Source organism: Antechinus flavipes, chromosome 2 (genome assembly GCF_016432865.1).
Source record: "Antechinus flavipes isolate AdamAnt ecotype Samford, QLD, Australia chromosome 2, AdamAnt_v2, whole genome shotgun sequence".
NCBI lineage: Eukaryota > Metazoa > Chordata > Mammalia > Dasyuromorphia > Dasyuridae > Antechinus > Antechinus flavipes.
Window position 1 is genome coordinate 229355719 of NC_067399.1, and position 21389 is coordinate 229377107.

Here is a 21389-nt window from a genome sequence, read left to right on the forward strand (position 1 = left end):
TACAAGGATTTGAAGATTAAATAGTTAGAGATGGAAAGGACCTTAGTCATCAAGCCCTGTGCCCTCATTTAACAATTAAGGAAACTGAGGCCTTAAAAAAGGGAAGTACGTTGTCCAGAGTCATGTCAGAAGATTAGAAGGTTATAGATTTCAAACTGGAAAGGACCTTGGAGGTCATCAAGTTTAAGTCATCTCAGGAAACTAAGGCTCAGAAAGGGCAAACCTAAGGTTGCACAGGTATAAGTAGGAAAGGTAGACTTTGAACACAGGTCCTTTGACTCCCAAACTAAGACTCTATATCAAGTGATCTCCCACCTTAATAAGCACTGGTTTACAGGCTTCAAAGTTTATAAAGTACTTTATATGCATTATCTTTGAGGAAGCAGCATGCTCTGATAGGCAGAGAAAACAGCCCTGAAATCAGAGGATCTTTGTTTCACATGAAGCCTCAATGTCTGCTATCTGAGTTACCTCAGTTTATATTCTGTAATCTCAATGAATTGCAATTTCCTCATCTATAAATGAAAGGGTTGGATCACATGGCCTTTGAGATCTCTTCCAGCTCTAGGTCAATATTAGTCTTCTGATCTCATGCAGATAGATGCCCACAACAATCCTGCCAGAGAGGTAATACAAGAAGGGAGAATTTGAATTCACATCTTCCTGACCCCTAAGTCCAACAGTACTCTATCCCCTGCATTCTACATATACAGTCAAAAGCATATTAAAATATTAATAATATTGAAAAATGATACAACAAACTTGAGTGCAAAGAGGAGACAGAAGACATTTCCCTTCTCCTTTTGTGGAGGTGAAGGTGTGGGGTGTGGAACACTCTATATATCACTAAATATGTACATATATACATGCATGTGTATATGTCATTATATACACATTATATCATTATATGTGTATATAATATATATAGTATATATATACACATAAACTTTTTATAAAACTTAATGTGAGGTTTGAAACACTCTATATATGTACATATGTATGTATATATATAGTTATTTATATACTATTTTTATATTTTTTATTTTTTTTAATTTTTATTTAATTGGAATACCTAATATACCATAATACATTTTAAAAATTTTAATTTAATTTTCTTTCTCTTCCTCAACAACCCATGGAGAAGGCAGGAAATAAAATGTTCACTATATATATGAAGTCATGCAAAATATATTTTTACCTTAGCGATGTTGGGGAGGAGGGAAGAAAGACAAATAAAGTGAAAAAATATGTTTCAATCAGAGTTCATCAATTCTCATCCCTATATTTATAGAGCTATTTTTTTGGAGGAGCAGTTAGGTGCTAGGTATCAGAGTGGATAGAGCCCTGGACCTGAAGTCAGGAAAACCTGAATTCAAATCCAGTCTCAGATATTTATTAGCTCTGTAACCTTTGTCAGTCTCTTAAACTGTCTTTTTCAGTTTACCCATCTATAAAAACAGAAATAATAATAGCACCTGTCTCCCAGGGATGTTGTAAGGATAAAACAAAATGATGTTTACAAAATGCTTTATAAAACATAAAGTGATATATAAATGCTAGTTATTATGTATTGGTGGTTTTTTTGGGAAGGTTATCTTTTCCTCTTTAAAAAAAAATCCTATAAATGATCACTCTCTGGGAAGGATAAAGAAAAGGGATATGGGAAGAAGACAAAAGATGTCAATAAAAATTTATTTTTAAAAAATGAAAATTAAGATGGGGAGAGGGTGCATTTCTTAAAATGGAAAGAAGTCACAAAAAGATAATAGCGCCTGTAGAGAAGGATGTTCATAGGTAACGAGCCCCATTGTAAAGGGCAATGGTGGCTGAAGGATGAGTCATTTGGAGTTTTTTCAAACACAAGCAGTAGATTCATCATCTGCTTCTCCCTCACCAGCTGCCTCTTGGTTCCTTACTATGTGCGAAGTGACCATATTCCAGAGAGAGCTCTGCAGGCCTTGGATTCAACTGCCTTCAAGTTAACATTTTAAGTTAACTAAGGCTTAGTAGCCTGGGATAAGAGTGGGCCAGGCTTAAAAGCCATTGAGAGGAGAAAACTAGATTCATTCATTTTATTGCCTCCTCTAAGAAGGATCTTATCTCTGGCTCAGTACTCCAAAGAACGAAAACAAAAGAACTTACTAGAGGCTCAAGAGCAGAAGGGAATAATGGCTGCTCAGCTCCGAGTATGCATGTGGCTAGGCAGCGTCTCGGACAGCAGTGACCTGGAGAAGATCGGCTATAAAGATTTCATCTTCTATTCAAAGACAGTAAGAAGCCTGGCTGGGAATTGTAGCCACCGGGTGATGGGACTGGGAAGGGGGAAGAAGGAGGAGAAAGTAGGGAGAGAGGGAGGAAAAAGAATGTGAAAGAAATCTGGGAGGATGAGGTGCCCTGTGTTTTTACTAACAGAATTTTTACTTTAGAGGCTAATACATTTTACAGATGAGCAAACTAAGGCCTAGAGAGAAATATCTTTCTTAGAGAATGAGGAATCATGAATAAGATGAAGTAGGAGGCCAAGGGAAGGAAACTCAGTCCCTTAGACAATAGAGTAAAACATGGAAGAGATACAGTACAAAACCATTTCCTCTCTTCTGCCTTTCCTATCCTAATTAATTCTCTCTTGGATTTTTTTTTTTTGGGGGGGGGAGTAAAAATCTGACCTGTGAATTAATCTGTATAGGGAACCCTCCAGAAATGCTTTATAATTTAGAATCTTAGAGATGCCTGGGGCACCAAAAGTTTGGTAACTTGGACAGACAGAATATCAGACACAAGATTTGAAGCCAGTCCTGACACTGAGGCAGGCTCCTTATCTACTACACTGCTGTCACTCACTCCAGGTGACTTTTGTTGATATACTTCAAGATCTGTGTGTATTCTAACTGCTCCCTGCTCTTACCTCACTGCCTGAGGTCCCCACTATCCCTGAGCGCCACCATTCCCAGCATCGGCTCTCCTCACCAGTATAACCTGTGCATTTGTCTCCTGTCCATGCCATCCCTACAAAGTATTCCTCCTTTTCATGAAATCTTGCCTTTCTTTTGATTCAAACTATATCGTTTATAGAGTCATCTCCCATGATATTCAGGACTCTTCTCTAATGAAGAATCCTTCCCTTAGCCTTGTGTTTACCTGTCTCTTCCTCTTAAACTTCCAGAAAAAGATCTTTACATCCTTGCCTTTCCTGCTTTACCACCTACTCACCCCTGGTCACTTTGCCATCTGGCATATGTCTTCTATTTCAAATTCTGTTCATCTAGGGCCTCTCCTCACCTAGACTCTGCTATCTGCCTTCCTTCATTCTGCAATCAAGAAGGAAATTGGGTGGGTGAAATCCCCAAATACATATAAAGTTCTTTATAAACCTTAAAGTGTTCTGACAATGTCAGTTATTGTTGTTGTTAAGCATAGGACAATTAGAGAAGTAGAGTATTATTGTAAGGATATTGTATTTTAAAACAAAATATTTAGATTTGAATGCTATAGCTCTGTTATTTCTTAACTGTTTACTTTTGAGCAAGCTATTGAATCTTTCTGGAGCCTGACCTCATCTGTAAAATTGATGCATTGTGGGGAAAAGAGAGGGGTGTTATATTAGATGGTCTCTATGGTCTATCCATTCTAGTTCTAAGGATAGCATCTTATAACTTAATCTAATATTTCTTTGTATATGTACCTATTACCTTTATCAGTATGAGAACCAAGCTATGTTCCAGGGCAAGTGGGGACCAGAGGGGCTGAAAAACTATCCCAATTTCTCTGACGCCAGTGGAAACTACATTCTCCCCAAAGAGAACTTCCATGTGCCTCAAGGATGGGAGTGGCAGGGGAGTTGGTTTGTGGAACCCAAGACAAAGTGAGTCTGACAGAGGATGGGGCAGAGAAAACTGTGGGAGTAAGGGGAGAGAGGCTAAGTCAATGTCCATGGATATATACCACTGATTTTATCCTATCTTAGTCCCTAATCCTGCCCAGCTTCTTAATCCAGACCTTTTTATGACCCACTATGGAATCAGTCTATACTGTGCTCTAATGAAAAATTATGAGAAATACAGTATGTAATTAACAATTTGGTGGAAAGTATGGCCATGGGATAACCACCCTGCTGCTGAAGCTAGGGGTAGACCTGATCTTGTCTAATCAGGATACCAAGCTATACTTGGAAATTTTTTGGTGGAGGGAGAAAGAGTATAGTCCAATGGGGACTCCAATGGGGGAGGGGATGGGGGAAGAGGGCAGCACAGAAATTGTGACTGTGGACAATAAAATCTCATCAGAAGAGGGAGGCCCATCTCCCAGCCCATTTCCCAAAGAAAAATGTCCAGTAATAACAATTCCCAAGTGGCAGTCCTGGGTTGGGCAAGAGTCATATTGCACAGCATAGGCTGTGAAGTACTGTGACACTTTGGGAAAAAAGCACTGTGGATACTCCACCTTAGTTATGTCTGAGGAAATCCAAAAAGGACATTATATGGGCCTAAGGGCTGGGGAGAGACCAGACCCACGGACTCAAACAAGAAGTATGAGTACAAGGGCTCTCTCCTGTCAACCTCTCCCCTCCAGATTCCTTGTAGACACAGACATTAACCAAAACCAAATTCTGGAGGAAGTATACGAAAACCAGACACGGGACATTTGGGGAAGTTGGGCTCCAGCTGCCATCCCAAATACTGATATGGTGAGTAAGAGTAGTATCCTTTAACCAAAGCTAGGCAGAAGATACAAATCAGGGTTACCATGGTGTAGATGGAAAAGAGGAAGGTAGCTAGGAGTGTGGGAGATGGGTAGAATCCTGAATTGCCCTTCCTCTAAATTTCTCAATTCACTTTCTTCCCATTCATTCCTTCTATAGATTGGACAGCCTGTACAGGCTAGGGAACAACTGGAGTGCCCAGAAGGCTGGTCCATCAAGGAAAACTGGAATGTGGAGTTAAATGATGCAGTGGATAAGGAAGGCAGGTCCTGTTATCTTTGGGAATATTTGCCTTCTGGAAGAGCCTCAGCTCCCAAGCTATTGTTATTAAAACTTAAATGGTCCCTAAGGTATCTTATAATTCTAACTATGAGCATGTAAACCAGGCCAACAAGTGAAGGATGGTGTCAGGACCAGGAGGGAAGTATGAGCCAGTCCACAATCTCACAATCCTACCATCCCATCCTAATAAGAGTTAGATAGTGGGATACTAAGTCTAGGAGACTTTTATAGTAGAAAGAGCAATGGGTTTGGAATTTTTCTTAAATATTTCTAGAAAGTCTCTGAAGTTAGTTAAGAGTTAGGAAATCTATCTTGATTTTGCCCCTAATTACTTGTGGGACTAAGGATATAAACTAAATGGGCTAGAGGGATGAGAGTCCTAAAGATAAAATTCCATACTCTATTCTACCGTATTATTCCAGTCTAGTCTCTTATTTTGTATTCTCTCTTGACCTGTTTTGTATTGTTCTATTCCATTCTGTCCTGTTCCTTTTTGTTTCTTTCTAACAGGCTTTAAAATGAGACTCCTCTGCTGTAATTCAAATTCATTTCTTGTTTCATTCGTTTTCTTTCAATAAATATTAGAGTCTTCCCATGAGCCAAGCACTGTTAGTCACTAGAAACACACACAAAAAAACAAACTAAAACAAAACAAAAAATTAAAGCATCCTTGGACTCAGGGAGCTTATATTCTCTTTCTCTATCTCTGTCCCTCTCTCTGTCTTTCTCTGTCTCTGTCTCTGTCACTCTGTCTCTGTCTCTGTCTTTCTCTCAGAGTGTGTGTGTGTGTATGTGTAGGAAGAGGAGAAAAGAATGAATACACAAATAAGTAAATGTAAAGAAATTTCAGGGGAAGCTCCAAAGACTGGGAAGATCAAGAAAGTTTCCTATAGTGGGTGATATGTGAGCTAAGCTTTTAAGGGAGCTGGGGGTTCCAAGAAACAGAAATGAGAAGAGAATGAGGGAAGGTTATTTGTATTCTCCCGCCTATACCTCCAAATACTTCACAATTAAGTCATTTCTCCTTTTCTCCAGGGCATTAGCTTTTCATAGATTCTTAAGATTGTTAGCACTAGAGGAACATTTAGAGCTCATCTTTGGCAACTCTCTCATTTTTCAGGTACAAAAATTCTCATCCATAGTAGAATGTAAACTCCCTGAGGGCAAGGATTGATTTTCAGGCGTTCATCTTGCTTTTGCATCCCCAGAACCTAAATGCCTTTATGCCCTCCCACATGTACATACATATATACACACACACACATACAAATCCCCCAAATCTTTGATTATATCAATATAGGGAACATCTAGTTTAGAAATTCTTTCCACAGTATTGGAAAGTTGCCAGAAATACCGATAGTTTAAGTAACCAAACAGCTAATATACATATATCACAGGCAGGAACCAAGATCTTGCTAATTCTGATACCAGCCATCTATCCATCATTCCATGATGCCTTTTGCTTTGCACACTGTGCGCGCTTAACACGTGCTTATAGGTTTGCATTTATTTGGTTTGTAAACCTTTGTGGAGTGGGGGGGAGGGGAGGAGGGAGAAATGACTTTTCTAAAATCACATAGATTGTGAAATCACAAACCTGGAGTTTAAACAAGTTTCCTCATACTGAGGAATACTGAGTTCAGCCCAGTTGTACCTCCCAGGTTTCTATTTCTTGGTACTCAAATCAACCTGCTTGTCCTCTCCTAAACCTTCTTTATGTTTTCTATGCTTCACTCGCATTAGACAGCTGAAAGGCTTATAGGTCCTGCTTCCTACAGGCTGGGAATACGGTGTGGGAAATCCTCCCTCCGAAATCCCCAAAGCTTGGACTGCTGTGGAAAAGACCTATCATTCTTGGCGCCGCCGCCGCTGGGTGAGACAGAGATACCAAAACCCTGGAGACCAGCAAGATGAACAGAAGGTATCTGCCTCCTGATGGGCAAGGAAGGGGGTAAACAGGAAAAAACTTGAGCCAAGAGGGCCTTCACCTCACAAACCCCATAAAAAATTCTGTTTTGTTTCACCGATGGTCTGGATCCAAATGTTGCTTCAGTTCCTATCTGGTTCTGGGCGAAGTCCCTTAATCTCTCTGAACCTGTTTCTTCATCTGTAAAATAACCTCCTTCATAGGACTGTTGTAAAGATCAACTGAAATAATGTATGTAAGATGCCTTGCAAACCATAAAGTATTTTGTGTAAGACATTTTACCTTCCACTTCTGTTCACTGTATTAGTATCCTCTCTCCTTTTCTTTTCTGTCTTCATATCTTTTCATTGTCCCACATCACACTCCCACAAGCCCACCGCTCTTCTGTACTTTGGGTCGTGTCTCCTAGAGGAGACACCATCAGGGGTCATGACAAAAGAGGCTGAACTACTGTGTTAAGCCCCATCAAGTCTTGGACTGAATCTCTTCTCTGCCTAGTCGCAGGAGTCACCGGACCTACATGGGGAAGATGAAGGCTGGGAATATGATTCCTTTGGCTTCAGATTTGACCCAGATCCAAAGCCAGAGAGTGTACTCCGCCGCCGCTGCTGGCATCGTAGGATGGTACCCACTGAGGATGTCAGTATGTCTCCCATTTTCTTCCTGGAGGAATGCTTGGCAAAAGACAACAGATACGAGGTTCCTTCTTGCTCCATTCCTTTTCTCTCCTGTAGTTCTAGCCCAAAGCAGAGCACAAATCATAGGGTAGAAAACAGACCATAAAAAGACTCAGGATACTCAATGCCAATCCTAGCTCCTAAGAGTCCATGGAGGACATGTATACATATATTGTATTTAATATATACTTTAACATTTTTAACATGTATGGGTCTACCTGCTATCTAGGGGAAGGGGTGGGGGGAAGGAAGGGAAAAGTTGGAACAAAAGACTTTGCAAGGGTCAATGCTGAAAAATTACCCATGCATATATCTTGTAAATAAAAAGCTACAATAATAAAAAAAGAGAATCTTCATGGATCTACCACCAAAAACTCCTCTGCCTTTCTCCTGTAGCACAGTTTCATGATTCCTATAGTGGGCCTTAGTTTTGAACCTGATTCTAGGCAAATAGGGAATCCAGGGAAAGCCTGAGATACTTTGGTAAGAATCTATCCTGAATAACAGGAAATAGAGGAAAAGGAGGAGAAAAAGAAGAAGAAAATAAAGGAGGAAGAACAGGGAGAGGTTAAAAAGGAAGAGAAGAATCTCATGACTTCAAAAAAATCTTTAATGGAGGCACCCCTAAAACTCAGTACTCCCTTCATCTCCTACATCATCTACAGTGAGCATCTGAGACATGGAGCTGAGGGTGGGGGTGAGGGGAGAGATTCTCATGGGCACTAACTCTGAAAAAGCATAAGAAAAGTGGTTGAGGGTTGAGGGACATAGGAAAAGAGGACAGATTTGTGGGCTCTTCTGTGTACCTTCCAGAACCACAGTACTACCAGCTTTTCTGCTATATCTACCAAGTCAGAAACCTGATATCTAATCACATCCAGACCTTCTCAGGTAAGCCCCCTCCTCTCCCACTAATCTCTCATTTTTCTAAGGAACCCAGAGCTTTAATGACAATGGAATTCTCTGGAGACCTATGGGCTTTGCCCAAGAAATAGCCACCACTTCCACAAATGAGTTAGGGCAACTTTCTATGGTGTCAAAGCCATCAAGTTGAGTTTTCTGAGATACAGAGAAGTCTTAGATGCGTCCTAACTCCCCAGTGCTACTTTAAAAATGGAAAAAAGGGCAAACCAGTAGATAAACGACATGTGTACTCTGGGCTAAAAGAATCCCTCACCTTTCTATTTTTCCCCTTCATGCCTCACCTTTCCTTGTTTAGACTCTTTCATTCAGGTGATCTTCCTACACTATAGTCAACGCACCCGGACACTAGAGACTTCCCTGGTCCCAACATGGAGCGAGACATTGATCTTTGACCATATTTTACTGGATGAGAAACCCCAAGATATAGAAGAAAATCCTCCCCCGATGTGCCTAGAACTCTGGCAAGTAAATTCCCAGGTAAGTGGACAGTCATGAATTAAGTGGGAGTCTCCATTGCTCTTCCTGCAAATCCTGCCTTGGCCATGGTTTATTCTTTGACAGCACATGCTAGGCAGATGCCCATCCTAAAGAGCCAGTGTTGGCCTATGACTTCCCCTTTGCTTTGTTACATATCTCAATCCATAGAACCCCAAGAGTCATCCCTGTTCACTTTTTAGTCAACTTTTTAGGTTTCAATCCTCCTATATTCTAGGGCAAGAGGAGCTTATGGGGAAGGAGCATGTGTTCACCAGTTGTCTATCTAGATCTTCAAAAGCGAACCCTACCTCCGCTAAACTGGCATTCCATCAGCAAAGAAACAGGGGAAGAAGAGGGAGAGATTCTGGCCTCTTTTGAGCTTATCCTGGAGACCGAGGTACTGAGAGTGTCTAACCAGTTGTGAAGGGCCTCATGTTTTCCAACTTTCCAATATTTTCCATAGGAGGGACAAAGAGCAAGTCTAATATTAGGGTGGGTGTTGAGGGGACTGAGGGTGAGAAGTGAGAATTAGATGTTACAACACTGGTTGTCTCCTTAACCCCATGTTTAGAAAGGAATGACATGGGAAGCTCTCAAGCTTGGAGATTCTAGGGCCTTCTCAAAGGAATTTCCAGGGACCCAAACAGCCTACTTTAGGCGAAGGGAAAACTGGTTTCAATTCCAATGAGTCCTTAATGTCTGTCCTACACTCAGGAGCCTTGAATTATAACTAGAGAAATGAAAAGAGACCTTACAGGTTACTCTCCTTCACTCTTCAGATGACAGATAATCAGAAATCTCCACTCATGAGTATTCCCTGGAAGAACGGCTACTATACCCTTCCCCAAAACATCCAGCCTTCCTTGAAGAAAACTGCCATTGAGGTGAAAGGGCTGGGGGAAAAGGGAATGGTTATCCTGAAAGATGCTAACAGGAATTTGTATAGGTGTCCAGAAAAAAGGCTCATGATACACTCCACGCAGAAATGATGAATCTTCCTTCTCTTCACACACTACTTTTGGCCTTTCTTATTCCCTATCTCACATTTCTTGGAGCCCTTCTGTCTAAAAGGAAGTATAAAAGCTGAATTGGGGAAGGAGAGAACAGGGTTGGAGATTCTCTTGCTCTCTTCTAGGATGTGGTGGCTCTTGATTCCATTTAGGATCGAGTTCAAGGTCCACTCTTCCAGGACACATTAGTCTATGTGCCTAGATACATGACAAAAGTGGAAAGAGTAATGTCCTCAATGGGATCACTATATATTACTGACTTTCCTGCACCCTATGAACATGCCAAACCAGCTTTTCTCTGTTCCTCCTATTTCTGCATTGGCCACTCCCTATGCCTAGAATGTACTAGGTCACCACTATTCAATAAACCCCTTACTTCAAGATTCAGCTCAAGTACCACTTTCTACACATGGCCTTTCCTAATTTCCCCAACCACCCATTTTTTAAAATAAAGATTTATTCTGAAAATACTTCTGTATATAAATGTCTCCTCCTCTTGAATGTAAGCTCCCCCAACACAGGGACTGATTTATTTGAGGAGAGAGAATATGTTCTTTGTATCATCAATGGGCACTTAATGTTTGTTGATAAATTGGAACCTCCTCAGGCAGAGACTATTTCTAATCCAAAGTCTTTTGCATTGTTACTTTGGTATTACACCTGAATTTTACAACAATAGTACCTACTGGTTGAAGAGGAGGAAGGTAGAAGATTATTAATTTATTATTAATCATGAATTAATCATTTATTTATTGTATAGTATTTATTGAGCATTGTTCTCGGTACAGTGGATGATATAAGGAAAGACATACTACCTGCCTCGAGGAGCTTGCCACCCAGAAGCAGAGTCCAAATTTAGATACATGCAATAGTTTGAACTTAGGCACATGAAATGATTAGATGGTAATACAATAATGGAGACATCAGGTCTGAAGATGTATAGGAGAGACACTAGGGGTCTTAGGTCAGAGCAGGGAGAGACATCCCAGAAGGCTTCAGGGAAGTAGCAGGGATTGAGCTAGGCTGTGAAGGCTGAGATATGGGAGTGTTCAAGCTGTTTTAGGACTTGCTATGTGTCCTTTCCCCCTTCCCCACACATATGAATAAAGCACCCAGCTAAAGTTGTAATGTCTACTTTTACCCAGCTCACTTTATGCTATCTGACTTCTGGTTTATATAAAGTTCCCAGAGCATGATAATCTTCCAATAAAAACATGGATCTTTGTTTCCTTACTCCAGTCTCCTAGTGCCACCCCCTTTCCTAGTTCTGTCTTATCCCTTCTTCCTCTGGCAGATCCTGGCTTGGGGGCTACGAAATATACACAAGGCATACTCTCCCTCCTTAGTGGTGGAATGTGGTGAGGAAACTCTGAATACAGCTCCGATCAAAGATTACCACTCCAACCCCAACTTTCCCCAGGCTGCCCTCCTATTAACTGTGGTAAGGAAGGAAGGGATGGGGAGGGAGGGAGGCAGGAAGAGGGGAAGAGGTGTCCTGAAATGGGACAGGACTTTGAGAAGAACTGAGGACAAAGGCATGAAGGAAAATGAATCGGGATAATGAAAGTCTTGGGAACCGGCACCAATCTATCTCCTGTCTGGGCCCACAGTTCCTGCCTCAGGAGGAAGCGTATACCCCACCCCTGGTCCTGAAGGTGGTAGACCAACAAAACTATGGCATCCAGATGGTGATTGGCCAGGCCATTGTCTACTGCTTGCGCCCATATTTCTGTGACCCCTGGGCTGAAGACTATGTACCTCCACGCCTTCCTGGTATGAAATTTTCTTCTTTTCACTGCTCTCCTCTCCCTCCTTTCCCTCCTCTCCCCTTTTGTCCTTTTCTCAATCTTCCCTCTGAAAGAAATTGGCTTCATTTTGGGTTCTATGGCCCTCTAATTCTTCCCAGCTACCCTTTTGTCTGCAATCCCTGACCTGTCCTTGAAGTTCCTTCCCATTCCAAAATGGATCCTTAGGAATGTAAAGTCATCCCTACTCCAGAATCAAACAGTGTCAGAGCTGAAAGAGATCTTTCCATGTGTGAGAAGAACTCCTTCTACAATATAACCGATGGCTAGCCCCCAAGCTTTACTTAGAGAGCCATATTATTGAAACCCACTATTTCCCTAAGCAGCTAATTCATTTTTGGCCAGTTCTAATTGTTAGGAAGTTTTTGTTTTGGCATCAAGCCTACATTTGCTGCTTTACTGCTCTACATCTGCCTTCTGGGGTCAAGGAGACCAAGCCCAAACCTTTTTTTTCCATGTGACAGCCCTTTAAATACTTAGTGATAGCAATCTTGGTGGCCCCACCTCATTAGTCTTCTCTTTTCCAAGCTAAATATTCTCAATTCTACTTCTGTCCCACAGTTATACTCAAGAAGAAAAGAAATGTGAGTGAAGGCCACATTACCCCATCCTTGCATACTTCATCTTTCCTCTGAACCATCGGGGGAGCGTTCTTTGCTCCTATTTTCCCAGGACCCAGAATCCCTGCCCAAAAGTGGTATTCAACAGAGTTTAACCACTCTCATACAAGGGGATATGATCTAGAAAACAAATAGGAGCATTTGGGTTCCAATTCCAGACAATCCTTTAGAGAAGTGGAGGCAAGTCCATTCTACTTCAAGACTTCACTTCCCTCATGAGTGTTGAAAATTGTGCTTTCACCATCACTACAACCTCCCAATTTCCATGGAGTCTTTATGGCTAAAAAGGCAAAGCCTCTCCAGGCAGGAAAGAAAGGAAAATCTTAGACAGAGGAAAAGAGAGGAAAGTCCTAGCCCCACTGATCTCTTCCCTATTTAGAAAATAGCATAACATGTAGAACCTATATAGGATTGCTTACTATCTGGGGGGTGGAAGGAGAATAATTTGGAACACAAGGCTTTGCAAAGATGAATGCTGAAAGCTTTCTTTGCATGTATCTGGAAAAATACCATTAAAAAAAAAAAAAAGAAGATAGCATGATATGGTATCCAGGGGACTGGAGGTGGGAGTCAGAAAGACTTGTTCAAATTCTGCCTCAGATAACTAGTACACGGCCAGCTCTGGGCAAGTTATTTAACCTCTGTGATCAGGCCTCAGTTTCCTTACCTATAAAGTGGGGATAATAGCATCTCATAGTTGAGAAACTGAGATAATGAATGTAAAGTGATTTGCAAACCTTAAATTGCTAAATAAATGCAAATTATTTCAAATTAAGGGTGCGGGGTGGTGTTTTATATCATCTCTCTCCTTTCCTCCTCTTCTCCAGTTTTTTGATCACAAGAACAGAAAGCACTTGAAGTCTATCCATACTGAGGTGACCTGGATCCACCCTTTAGGAATGCCAATTAACCAGGGAACCCACCTTATGGGGGGGAGAAGGGGAGAAACAGGGTGATCCCAAGAAGCTAAGTGTTAGATTGGTTCTAAAAAGGAATGCTCTAGGACTGTCCTTGGCATGGGTTGTTGTATTGGATGCCCCTGATAACAATGCCAGCTTTAGATCCCCTTGTCCTGGTAGGAAGAGCACATGCATGAAGTGGACTGGTGGAGCAAAATGTTCTGGGCAACAGGAGAGAACTCTAAGACGTGGAACCACAAGGACTACTATGCTCTGAAGGTGATCAATTCAATCCAGGGAAAGTCTTGTCCCAGCATTATTTCATATGATTATGGGTCATAGGATCAAAGATTGAAAGCTGGAAGGAGCCTTAGAGGTCACTGAGGGCAAGTCCCTCATTTTACAAATGGAGAAACTAAGGATGGGGTGGGGAGAGGTCTTAAGTGGTAGAATCAGGTTTCAAATTCAGGGCCTCCAAACTCCATCACTCTTTCCAATGCCACATTTTTTTGCTTTCCAAAATGTGTAGAGGAAAGGGAGAGAAAGGGAGAGGGAGAATGAATAAAAGAGAAAGAGATCCAAATGAATCAAAAACTCATAAAACATAATGGTGCAAGATTAGGATTAGCTCTCACATCCAGTTCTGACAGCTCATCTCCATCTACCTATAAATGACTCCCTTCCCCTTTGTTAATTGGTTTTAGCAATACTCAGTTAATGCATTTTGGCTCCTTTCACAAAGGAGATTCAGATTTATGAGGAATCTTAGAGGTCCTAGTAATTTCTCTAAAAGAATCATCAAGAGAATGAGGTTTCCCTCAAGTTCCCTTTGTCCCTTTCTCCAGGGCATCCCATTGGAGAAGAGGACAAGGGATTAATGGACTCCTCTGCCCTTTCTAGCAGGCACATAAAATGTAAAAAGACTCTAAGCTCAGTCTCCCCATGCCTCCGTCCAAATCTTCTGTGTGCATTGTAAAAGAGAATTCTTCAGTCTTCAGAGGGGGCCCTATATGAGAAGATTTACCCTAGGCCTATGTGAGCCTCCTAGAGAGGCCTTGAAAGTTGGTAGCTAAAAACAAGCTAGGAAAACATAGAGAACTTGCAGCTACATTGTCCTTGTGAAATGAGAGAAGGAATAGAATTTAGGCCCCTGCCTAGGAGGAATATCTTGCCTCCCTTCTAAATCTTATTCCAATCTTTAACCTCCCTCACATACATATACTTACATATGCACCAGATATATGACTGTGAGCTAGAAGCTGTACCAGACTTCCAAGGCCTGCAGGATTTCTGCCAGACTTTCAACCTCTATAGTGGGCAGAAGACTAAAGACAGCCCCATCGTTGGTGAATTCAAGGTGAAGTTGATCAATCAATTTTGCATCTACTCCCATTTAACCTTCCCCATTCTTTTATTACTCCATTTTATGATTTCTCTGACACCAGAGAGTTATTTCTTTCTCCACAAAGATGACAGCATAAGCTCTCGGAAGAAAACAGCAAGCTGAAAATAAATGAGTAGCCGGTAAGAATGGGGACACAGCTATTCAGGCTAACCTAACCAGACACGTAATGTTGGTACTATGGAAAGAATATTGGATATGGAGTTAGAGGGCCTAGGGTCAAATCTCACCTTTGTCACTTAACCATGACCTCTCTGGGTTGAGATTTCTTTTAAAGTGAGATAGTTGGACTAGATGTCCCCTGAGTCCCTTCCAGCTCCGTATTATCCTACAATGAGGATGCTTATATTCTCAGCTCCATCCCTTGACTACAATTCTGCACACTTTCATACAAAGATAAATTCAAGTATGGCAACTATAAAAGATTGTAAGGGTTGGATTAAGACTAGTGACCAAGAGCTTCCCTTACACCATTCTGTCTCACCACGGGTTGGTCTTTGCTCATGACTGCGGCTCAACCTCCCACTGTTCCCCAAATTGTTCCCTTGTGGACACTGCCCCGAGAGGGAGCTACTGGGCTGTGACACTGTGCCCTACCCTCTGCAGGGCCTTTTCCGGGTCTATCCACTTCCTGAGAATCCCAAACAAGCCAGCCCCCCACGCCAGTTCCAGAATCTACCTGAGAAAGAGAGCTGCCCGCAGCAGTGCCTCGTGCGGGTGTATGTAATCCGGGCCATTGGGCTACAGCCGAAGGACAACAATGGTTTGGTAATCACGCCTTTCCCTGGGGTCTGCCCTCCTTCCCACTGGGGCATGGGGATAGGAGTTCTCTTGTAAACTGCACTCCGCCTTCCTGTAGGGAGCCCACGATTGTGAGTCACCCTAAAGTCCTTTACCCTCCACCCTTGGGAGAAACAAATTCAGAGCCTTCTCCCCTCCTCCTCCTGGCTGTTTCTGGCTATGACAAGCTCCTCTCCTTCGTTGTCCCCTAAGCTGTGCTCACCAACTCAACTCTATTTTTGTGCCATTGTCTCTGCCCCACCAGTGCGACCCTTACGTGATCCTGAAATTGGGCAAGACGATGCTGGGCAACCGGCACCATTACAAACCCAACACTGTGGACCCCGTCTTTGGCATGTAAGCTTCCCTCTCCTCCTCCAATTGGCCATATTCTCTGACAATATTGACACAGTTTTAAGACACCTTTAAGTTCTTTGAGGGCTGGAATCCTCAACCAAAGGCCACCCCGGACTGGTCTGTTTTTCTTACAATGCCTTGCACAGAAGCAGGAACTTAGTGTTGTTACTGACCCCAATCCTGAATTGGCTAATCAAGTTCTGCTCTTCCCTGTTGCCAAAACTAGCCTTTCCCTGGGATTCAGGGCTTACCATCTCCGGCTTTAATTCAGTCAGAAATACTTGGGCCCTTAGAGGCTAAAGTGAAAAGGCCACTGATAAAAGGAAAATAAGGTGATGTCATGTCCCATATATCAAGGATGTTCTCCATCTCTAATGAGAGCAAGATGAAGGGGGTTTAGTACTGATGTGCAGACTATTCAGTAAATGGCAAAGACACTGGCAAGGATTACTAGGAAAACTCAGGCATATGTTTAGCTGCAAAGTAAAAGATAATAGGCCTGCCTGGAAGTAGGGGGTACATACTTGATGACTTCTAAAGACATATTCCTGCTCTGGGACTTAGATTTCTATAATCTTGAGTCTTCTCCACTCCCTCCCTCCCTCTACCCCCAGGATGTTTGAGATGAACTGCACCATTCCCCTGGAGAAAGATCTGGAAATCACTCTTTTTGACTTTGACTTAATTTCACCTGATGACAAGATTGGGTCCACAGTCATCGACCTGGAGGATCGGCTCCTGTCCACCTTTGGTGCTCGTTGTGGGCTTCCCAAATCCTACTGCCTGTGAGAAAAGAACCCTGAATCTATCATTCTGGGAAGGTGAAGGGAGTAGTGACAAGTTCAGACAACAGAGGTGTTGAGGAGTAATTCTCCTTTTACTTCATGGCACAATTTCTACTGTGTCCCATTCACCGGAACCCTGCGGCCTAGCTAGGCTGACCTACTGGGATATCTCTTATTAACAACCCAGAGCTCCAAGGGGGGGTTCCTAACCCTGCTCTTAACTTCTGAAACCTAAAACATCCTAACAGCTTTACTTCCACACTCATCTCCCCAGGGCAGGGCCCTTTCAGTGGAGGGACCAGCTAACACCAAGTCACCTCCTGGAGCAGTATGCCCACAGGAAGGGGCTGCCACCACCTGATTTCAGCGATGAAGATTGTATCATATTCAGTGGGAGAATCTTCAGGTTGCAAAACTTTGGTAAGAAGCACTACTTTCATCCCCAACCCTGTCTAGCCCCTAAAGCCACCAGTACACAAAATGGGCATAAATGGCCAAGACAACAACCTGGAAAAATGGTGCATTCATGAAACTTGAGGTTGCGAGGGCAAAGAAATGCTCCCGGGGCCCTTTATTTTGGCCCTGAAAGTCATTTCTCCTAGGAGGAATAACAAAGCAGGACTATGTTAAGTCTAACCATTGTAATCTCTCTGTTCCACACTTCTCAGAACAAGAGACCCCTCCCATTAAGCACTTAGGTTCTCCAAAAGAGCGTCTGGCCCTGTATCTCTTGCAAGCTCAGGGACAGGTGCCTGAGCATGTGGAGACTCGAACTCTATACTCAAACACCCAACCAGGTATTGACCAGGTATGTGTTGTGGGTCGTGTGAATGAACACACTCTTATTTTATGGAAGAGAAAAGGGTTAAATATAGGCACCAATCAGAAAAGGACAGGGGACACTTCTATTTAGTAAATGTATGGGAAGAATTCTAGATTTGTGTATATACACATATGAGCAAACATGTTTGGGTTTATGTATCTATAATGAGACTTCAGAGATGACATTTGACTACCATTTTAGGAACTCAATTTCAAGGGCTCTAAGACTTCTAAAAAGGTACAATCAGGCTTTAGAAACAAGGCTCTTATGAATATGGATAGCAAATACCACTGGCAATCCTATCTTTGGTTCTAGGGAAAGGTGCAGTTGTGGGTAGACATCTTCCCCCTGCATCTTGGGCCTCCGGGGCCTGCAGTAAACATCAGTCTTCGAAAGGCCAAAGGGTGAGTTATGTTTCCCTCTATAGACATCTGGCCAGAATATACAATTACATACTATTTCACAAGCAATTTGGGGGATATTTTCCCTGCCCCCGATCTCACTTTTGGACACTGGATTTGAATGTCACCCTTCCATCCCCAAAATTTCTCTCCACTCTTGGTGATGTGTGGAGATATCCTCCCTAGATCCCACCACCAGACTCAGAAGGTAGTGTTTCACCTTGAATCCAGGCCATCATTGTCTCTGCATGCTCTAAATCTTGAGCCATGTAGAGAAACAGCCAGTCCCTCCCCAAGGTCATGGCTCAGTAGCCGGGCCTCAGAATATAGTGACCATAGGTACGAACTACGCTGCATCATCTGGGAAACAAGAAATGTGGACCTGCAGGACGTCAATATAACTGGAGAGAGGATGAGTGATATCTACATCAAAGGGTGAGAGCATGGGGAGTGGAGAGGAGATGGGAAGATGACTAAGAATTACAATGCCCAACATGTCCTAGATCCTACAAGCAGGATCCCACTCTCCTTAAATTCTCTGGTCGGTCTCATGCTATCTAAGTTCTCCCAGTCCTGGAGATGGCACCTTGGCCCTTTTATTCCTACCCAGTATTAAATGGTACCCTTTTTTAAACTGGGATTTAGGGGGCCAATGGGTACATAAAGGAGGAAGGATTGAGTATATGTGGACTTAGGATGGTGCATTTTGGATATAGATGGATGCATGATATGGAGGAAGACATGCAAAAGACAGATATTCACTATCGATCACTTACTGGGTCTGCGAGTTTCAACTGGAGGTTTATCTTCACTTTTAAATACCTGCCCACAGAACAGGTCTGCATTCTGAGCAAGAAGGTAAGGAATAAAGTTGTAGAAACTCTTTTTGGATTCTGACAGGCAGGACAACCCAAACCCCCTGTCACAGGTCTGCAAAGTTACCTAAGCTTTCTAAACTGCCAATTCCAATGGCTTTTTCTTACCTCTTATTATTCTTGACCTCTCAGCAACTGAGAGATCACTCTCCTTGTCTTCCCCAAAAGAATGTAAGCTCAAGTACCATTTCATTTTTGCATTTCTAGTACTTAGCACAGTGCCTGGCACATAGTAAATACTTAATACTTGCTGACTGAGTAAAGCATCTCCCACTCAACTTAGGAATTCATCTGGAGCCTGGACCCCACAGTGGAGAAGATCCCACCCCGACTTCTAATCCAGGTTTGGGACAATGACAAGTTCCTTCCTGATGACTTTTTAGGTAAGGGCCTGAGTTTAGGTGAGGGCCTTGGGACCCTAACGGCAAAGACTCTTTTTCTCTGATGGCCTTTCTCTCTGCTCTCAGGAATTCTAGAGCTAGACCTGTGTGAAATGCCAACTCCTGCCCGGAGTTCCCATGAGTGCACCCTCAACATGATAGAAAACAAACCTAAGTGGCCATTTAAGTTCCTCCACAAGCATGTCTCCCTCTTCAGGCAGAAAACTCTCACTGGCTGGTGGCCTTGTCAGGTTCTGGATGACAACAAATGGCGTTTGTCGGTAGGAGCCCAGGGATTTTCTGTTCAGTGCACTGTATAGGATATTGGGATTGTTGGGCTACACTTTCAGTACCTTGTTTGCAAGCAACTAGAGACACTTTTTCCCCTTCCTTCTCTGGGTCCTGGGAAATCTGAGGTTCCTGGTGACTGATCTCGTTAAGTCCCTATCACTACCTATGGTGTTTCCAGGGCAAAGTGAAGATGACCCTGGAAGTGCTGACAAGGAAGGAGGCTGAGGAAAGACCAGCTGGGAGAGGCCGATCTGAACCCAATCAATACCCTACGCTTCATGCACCCATGTAAGGGTCACACAAAGAAAAGGCACAAAAGCTCCCAAATACCTTTCCTCTCCTCTTTATCCTTAGCTAATGGCCTAAAAACCTAATATCATAGGGGGAGTACTGGAAAGCCTATAGAGGGAAAAAGAGCTTTTTCTCGTTCCCCAGAACAGCCTGGCCAGTTAACACTAAGATTAGAGACAATTATTTTATGCTTAAAAAACCCTCTTTACTCTAGGTTTCTTCTAGTTGAAATTTCTTTTGTCTCTTTTTTCACTATGCTCTCATCCCTGGCTTCTTACGTATTTCCTGAATGGGGAGACAGACGACCAGAAACCTCATTCCTATGGTTCCTATCACCGTGGCTCAGTTTCCAACACATCTGTTGGAATCGCTACCGCTGGAAATTTACACTCTCTCTTTTAATAATGAGCTTATTGCTCTTGGTGATAATATTTATCTATTCTACTCCTGTAAGTGATGGGAAGTGGAGGGCAGGGAGGGAAAAACAAAATTGTAAAGTCTTTATCTTCCATCTATAATGATTCCACAGGAATAATTCCTTAGTGACTGCCTCCCAAAGGGAGAGAGCCTACAAGGTACCTTAATCTGATCCTGTCCCCATTCTTTCCAGAACTATTTAGCTATGAAATTGATCAAACCTGAGTTTCGGTTAACTAGACCGCTACCTGCATTGTCGGAAGAAAGTTTCAAAGAGATACCAACAACCACCCTGGAAGGCCTCTTACAGTCAGTCTCAGAGACTAATACAAACACAAACTGACCACCAAAAAATCCAACAACTACTTGAATATTTTTTCTCATCTCTTAGGCCCATGAGGGCAATCTACTCGCCTAGGAGACTTTCCTGTCCACATCCCTCCTATCATTAAATCTTTCTTTCTCTCATTGTTTTGAAGTCCTGAGATTCCTAGGCTTATTAAGAAAAATCAAATTCAGATACTTCCTCATATCATCTTTAGGGAAAAATCTCAAAAATGAAAGGCAAATAGCCCAAGTGGTCCATAATTGGCTACTTTGGCTAAGGAATAAATTCCCATTTAAGCAGGACAGTGATATGAGAAGACTGAACAGGAAATTCCCACCCAAATAAAAATGTCTGGTGCCAGAGAATTTCATTACAAATTCAAGTTGTTCAATGATGATGAGTGATAAAATGGTATTCTATGTGCCTGTAACTCTTATTCTGGTAGAATCTGAAGGGTTCAATTTCAGTTATGGGGAGGAAAAAGGTAAAAGAATAGGTACAACAGAGCTACTATTGCTAGCCCATTAAACTATCTCCCCAAAGAACTTTGCTTTCTTAATTCCCCAGACAGAAGAAGTGAGCCTACAAAAAGCCTACTCCTGGTACATATACATGCAAAGGTCTCCATCAAATATATCTCTGCTTTAGTGTTCCAATTCAGAATAATCTACCTATATGCTTTGCCATGATGTCCTCCTCCATAATCTCTAATCAAACTAAAAAGTAACCCAAAAATTATAAACTGGACACAATTTTATCCAGTTAAAACTCTACCTTCTTAAATGCTATGTGTAATTAAAACTATGGATTAGATTCTAAGCTCCCATGCAGTAGGAATTTTTTTGAGCAGGGTAAAATTTCTCCCACAGAAGAGAACCGATACCTTTGAGCAATTAGCTTTCACCATACCCAATAGGACGACAGTTCACAAGTATATAC

The 21389-nt window shown here is 42.3% G+C and overlaps 1 protein-coding gene across 1 annotated transcript in view; it reads left to right on the forward strand.

Moving 5' to 3' along the window:
• The window catches only part of FER1L5 (fer-1 like family member 5), a 64222-nt gene extending 43632 nt beyond the window's left edge, over positions 1 to 20590 (forward strand). The window contains exons 18-46 of the mRNA XM_051973601.1: positions 2112 to 2270; positions 3699 to 3862; positions 4570 to 4684; positions 4859 to 4961; positions 6760 to 6902; positions 7407 to 7607; positions 8093 to 8249; positions 8399 to 8476; positions 8805 to 8986; positions 9222 to 9383; positions 9766 to 9870; positions 11291 to 11437; positions 11607 to 11912; positions 13156 to 13296; positions 13501 to 13599; positions 14558 to 14677; positions 15329 to 15490; positions 15768 to 15859; positions 16474 to 16644; positions 16919 to 17064; positions 17313 to 17452; positions 17783 to 17871; positions 18208 to 18303; positions 18585 to 18726; positions 19027 to 19126; positions 19211 to 19404; positions 19593 to 19702; positions 20007 to 20154; positions 20316 to 20590. Of these exons, the coding sequence (XP_051829561.1) occupies positions 2112 to 2270; positions 3699 to 3862; positions 4570 to 4684; positions 4859 to 4961; positions 6760 to 6902; positions 7407 to 7607; positions 8093 to 8249; positions 8399 to 8476; positions 8805 to 8986; positions 9222 to 9383; positions 9766 to 9870; positions 11291 to 11437; positions 11607 to 11912; positions 13156 to 13296; positions 13501 to 13599; positions 14558 to 14677; positions 15329 to 15490; positions 15768 to 15859; positions 16474 to 16644; positions 16919 to 17064; positions 17313 to 17452; positions 17783 to 17871; positions 18208 to 18303; positions 18585 to 18726; positions 19027 to 19126; positions 19211 to 19404; positions 19593 to 19702; positions 20007 to 20154; positions 20316 to 20465 (4122 nt within the window). The 3' untranslated portion in view covers positions 20466 to 20590. The remainder of the gene's footprint in view (positions 1 to 2111; positions 2271 to 3698; positions 3863 to 4569; positions 4685 to 4858; positions 4962 to 6759; positions 6903 to 7406; positions 7608 to 8092; positions 8250 to 8398; positions 8477 to 8804; positions 8987 to 9221; positions 9384 to 9765; positions 9871 to 11290; positions 11438 to 11606; positions 11913 to 13155; positions 13297 to 13500; positions 13600 to 14557; positions 14678 to 15328; positions 15491 to 15767; positions 15860 to 16473; positions 16645 to 16918; positions 17065 to 17312; positions 17453 to 17782; positions 17872 to 18207; positions 18304 to 18584; positions 18727 to 19026; positions 19127 to 19210; positions 19405 to 19592; positions 19703 to 20006; positions 20155 to 20315) is intronic.
• The last annotated feature ends 799 nt before the right edge of the window (positions 20591 to 21389 follow it).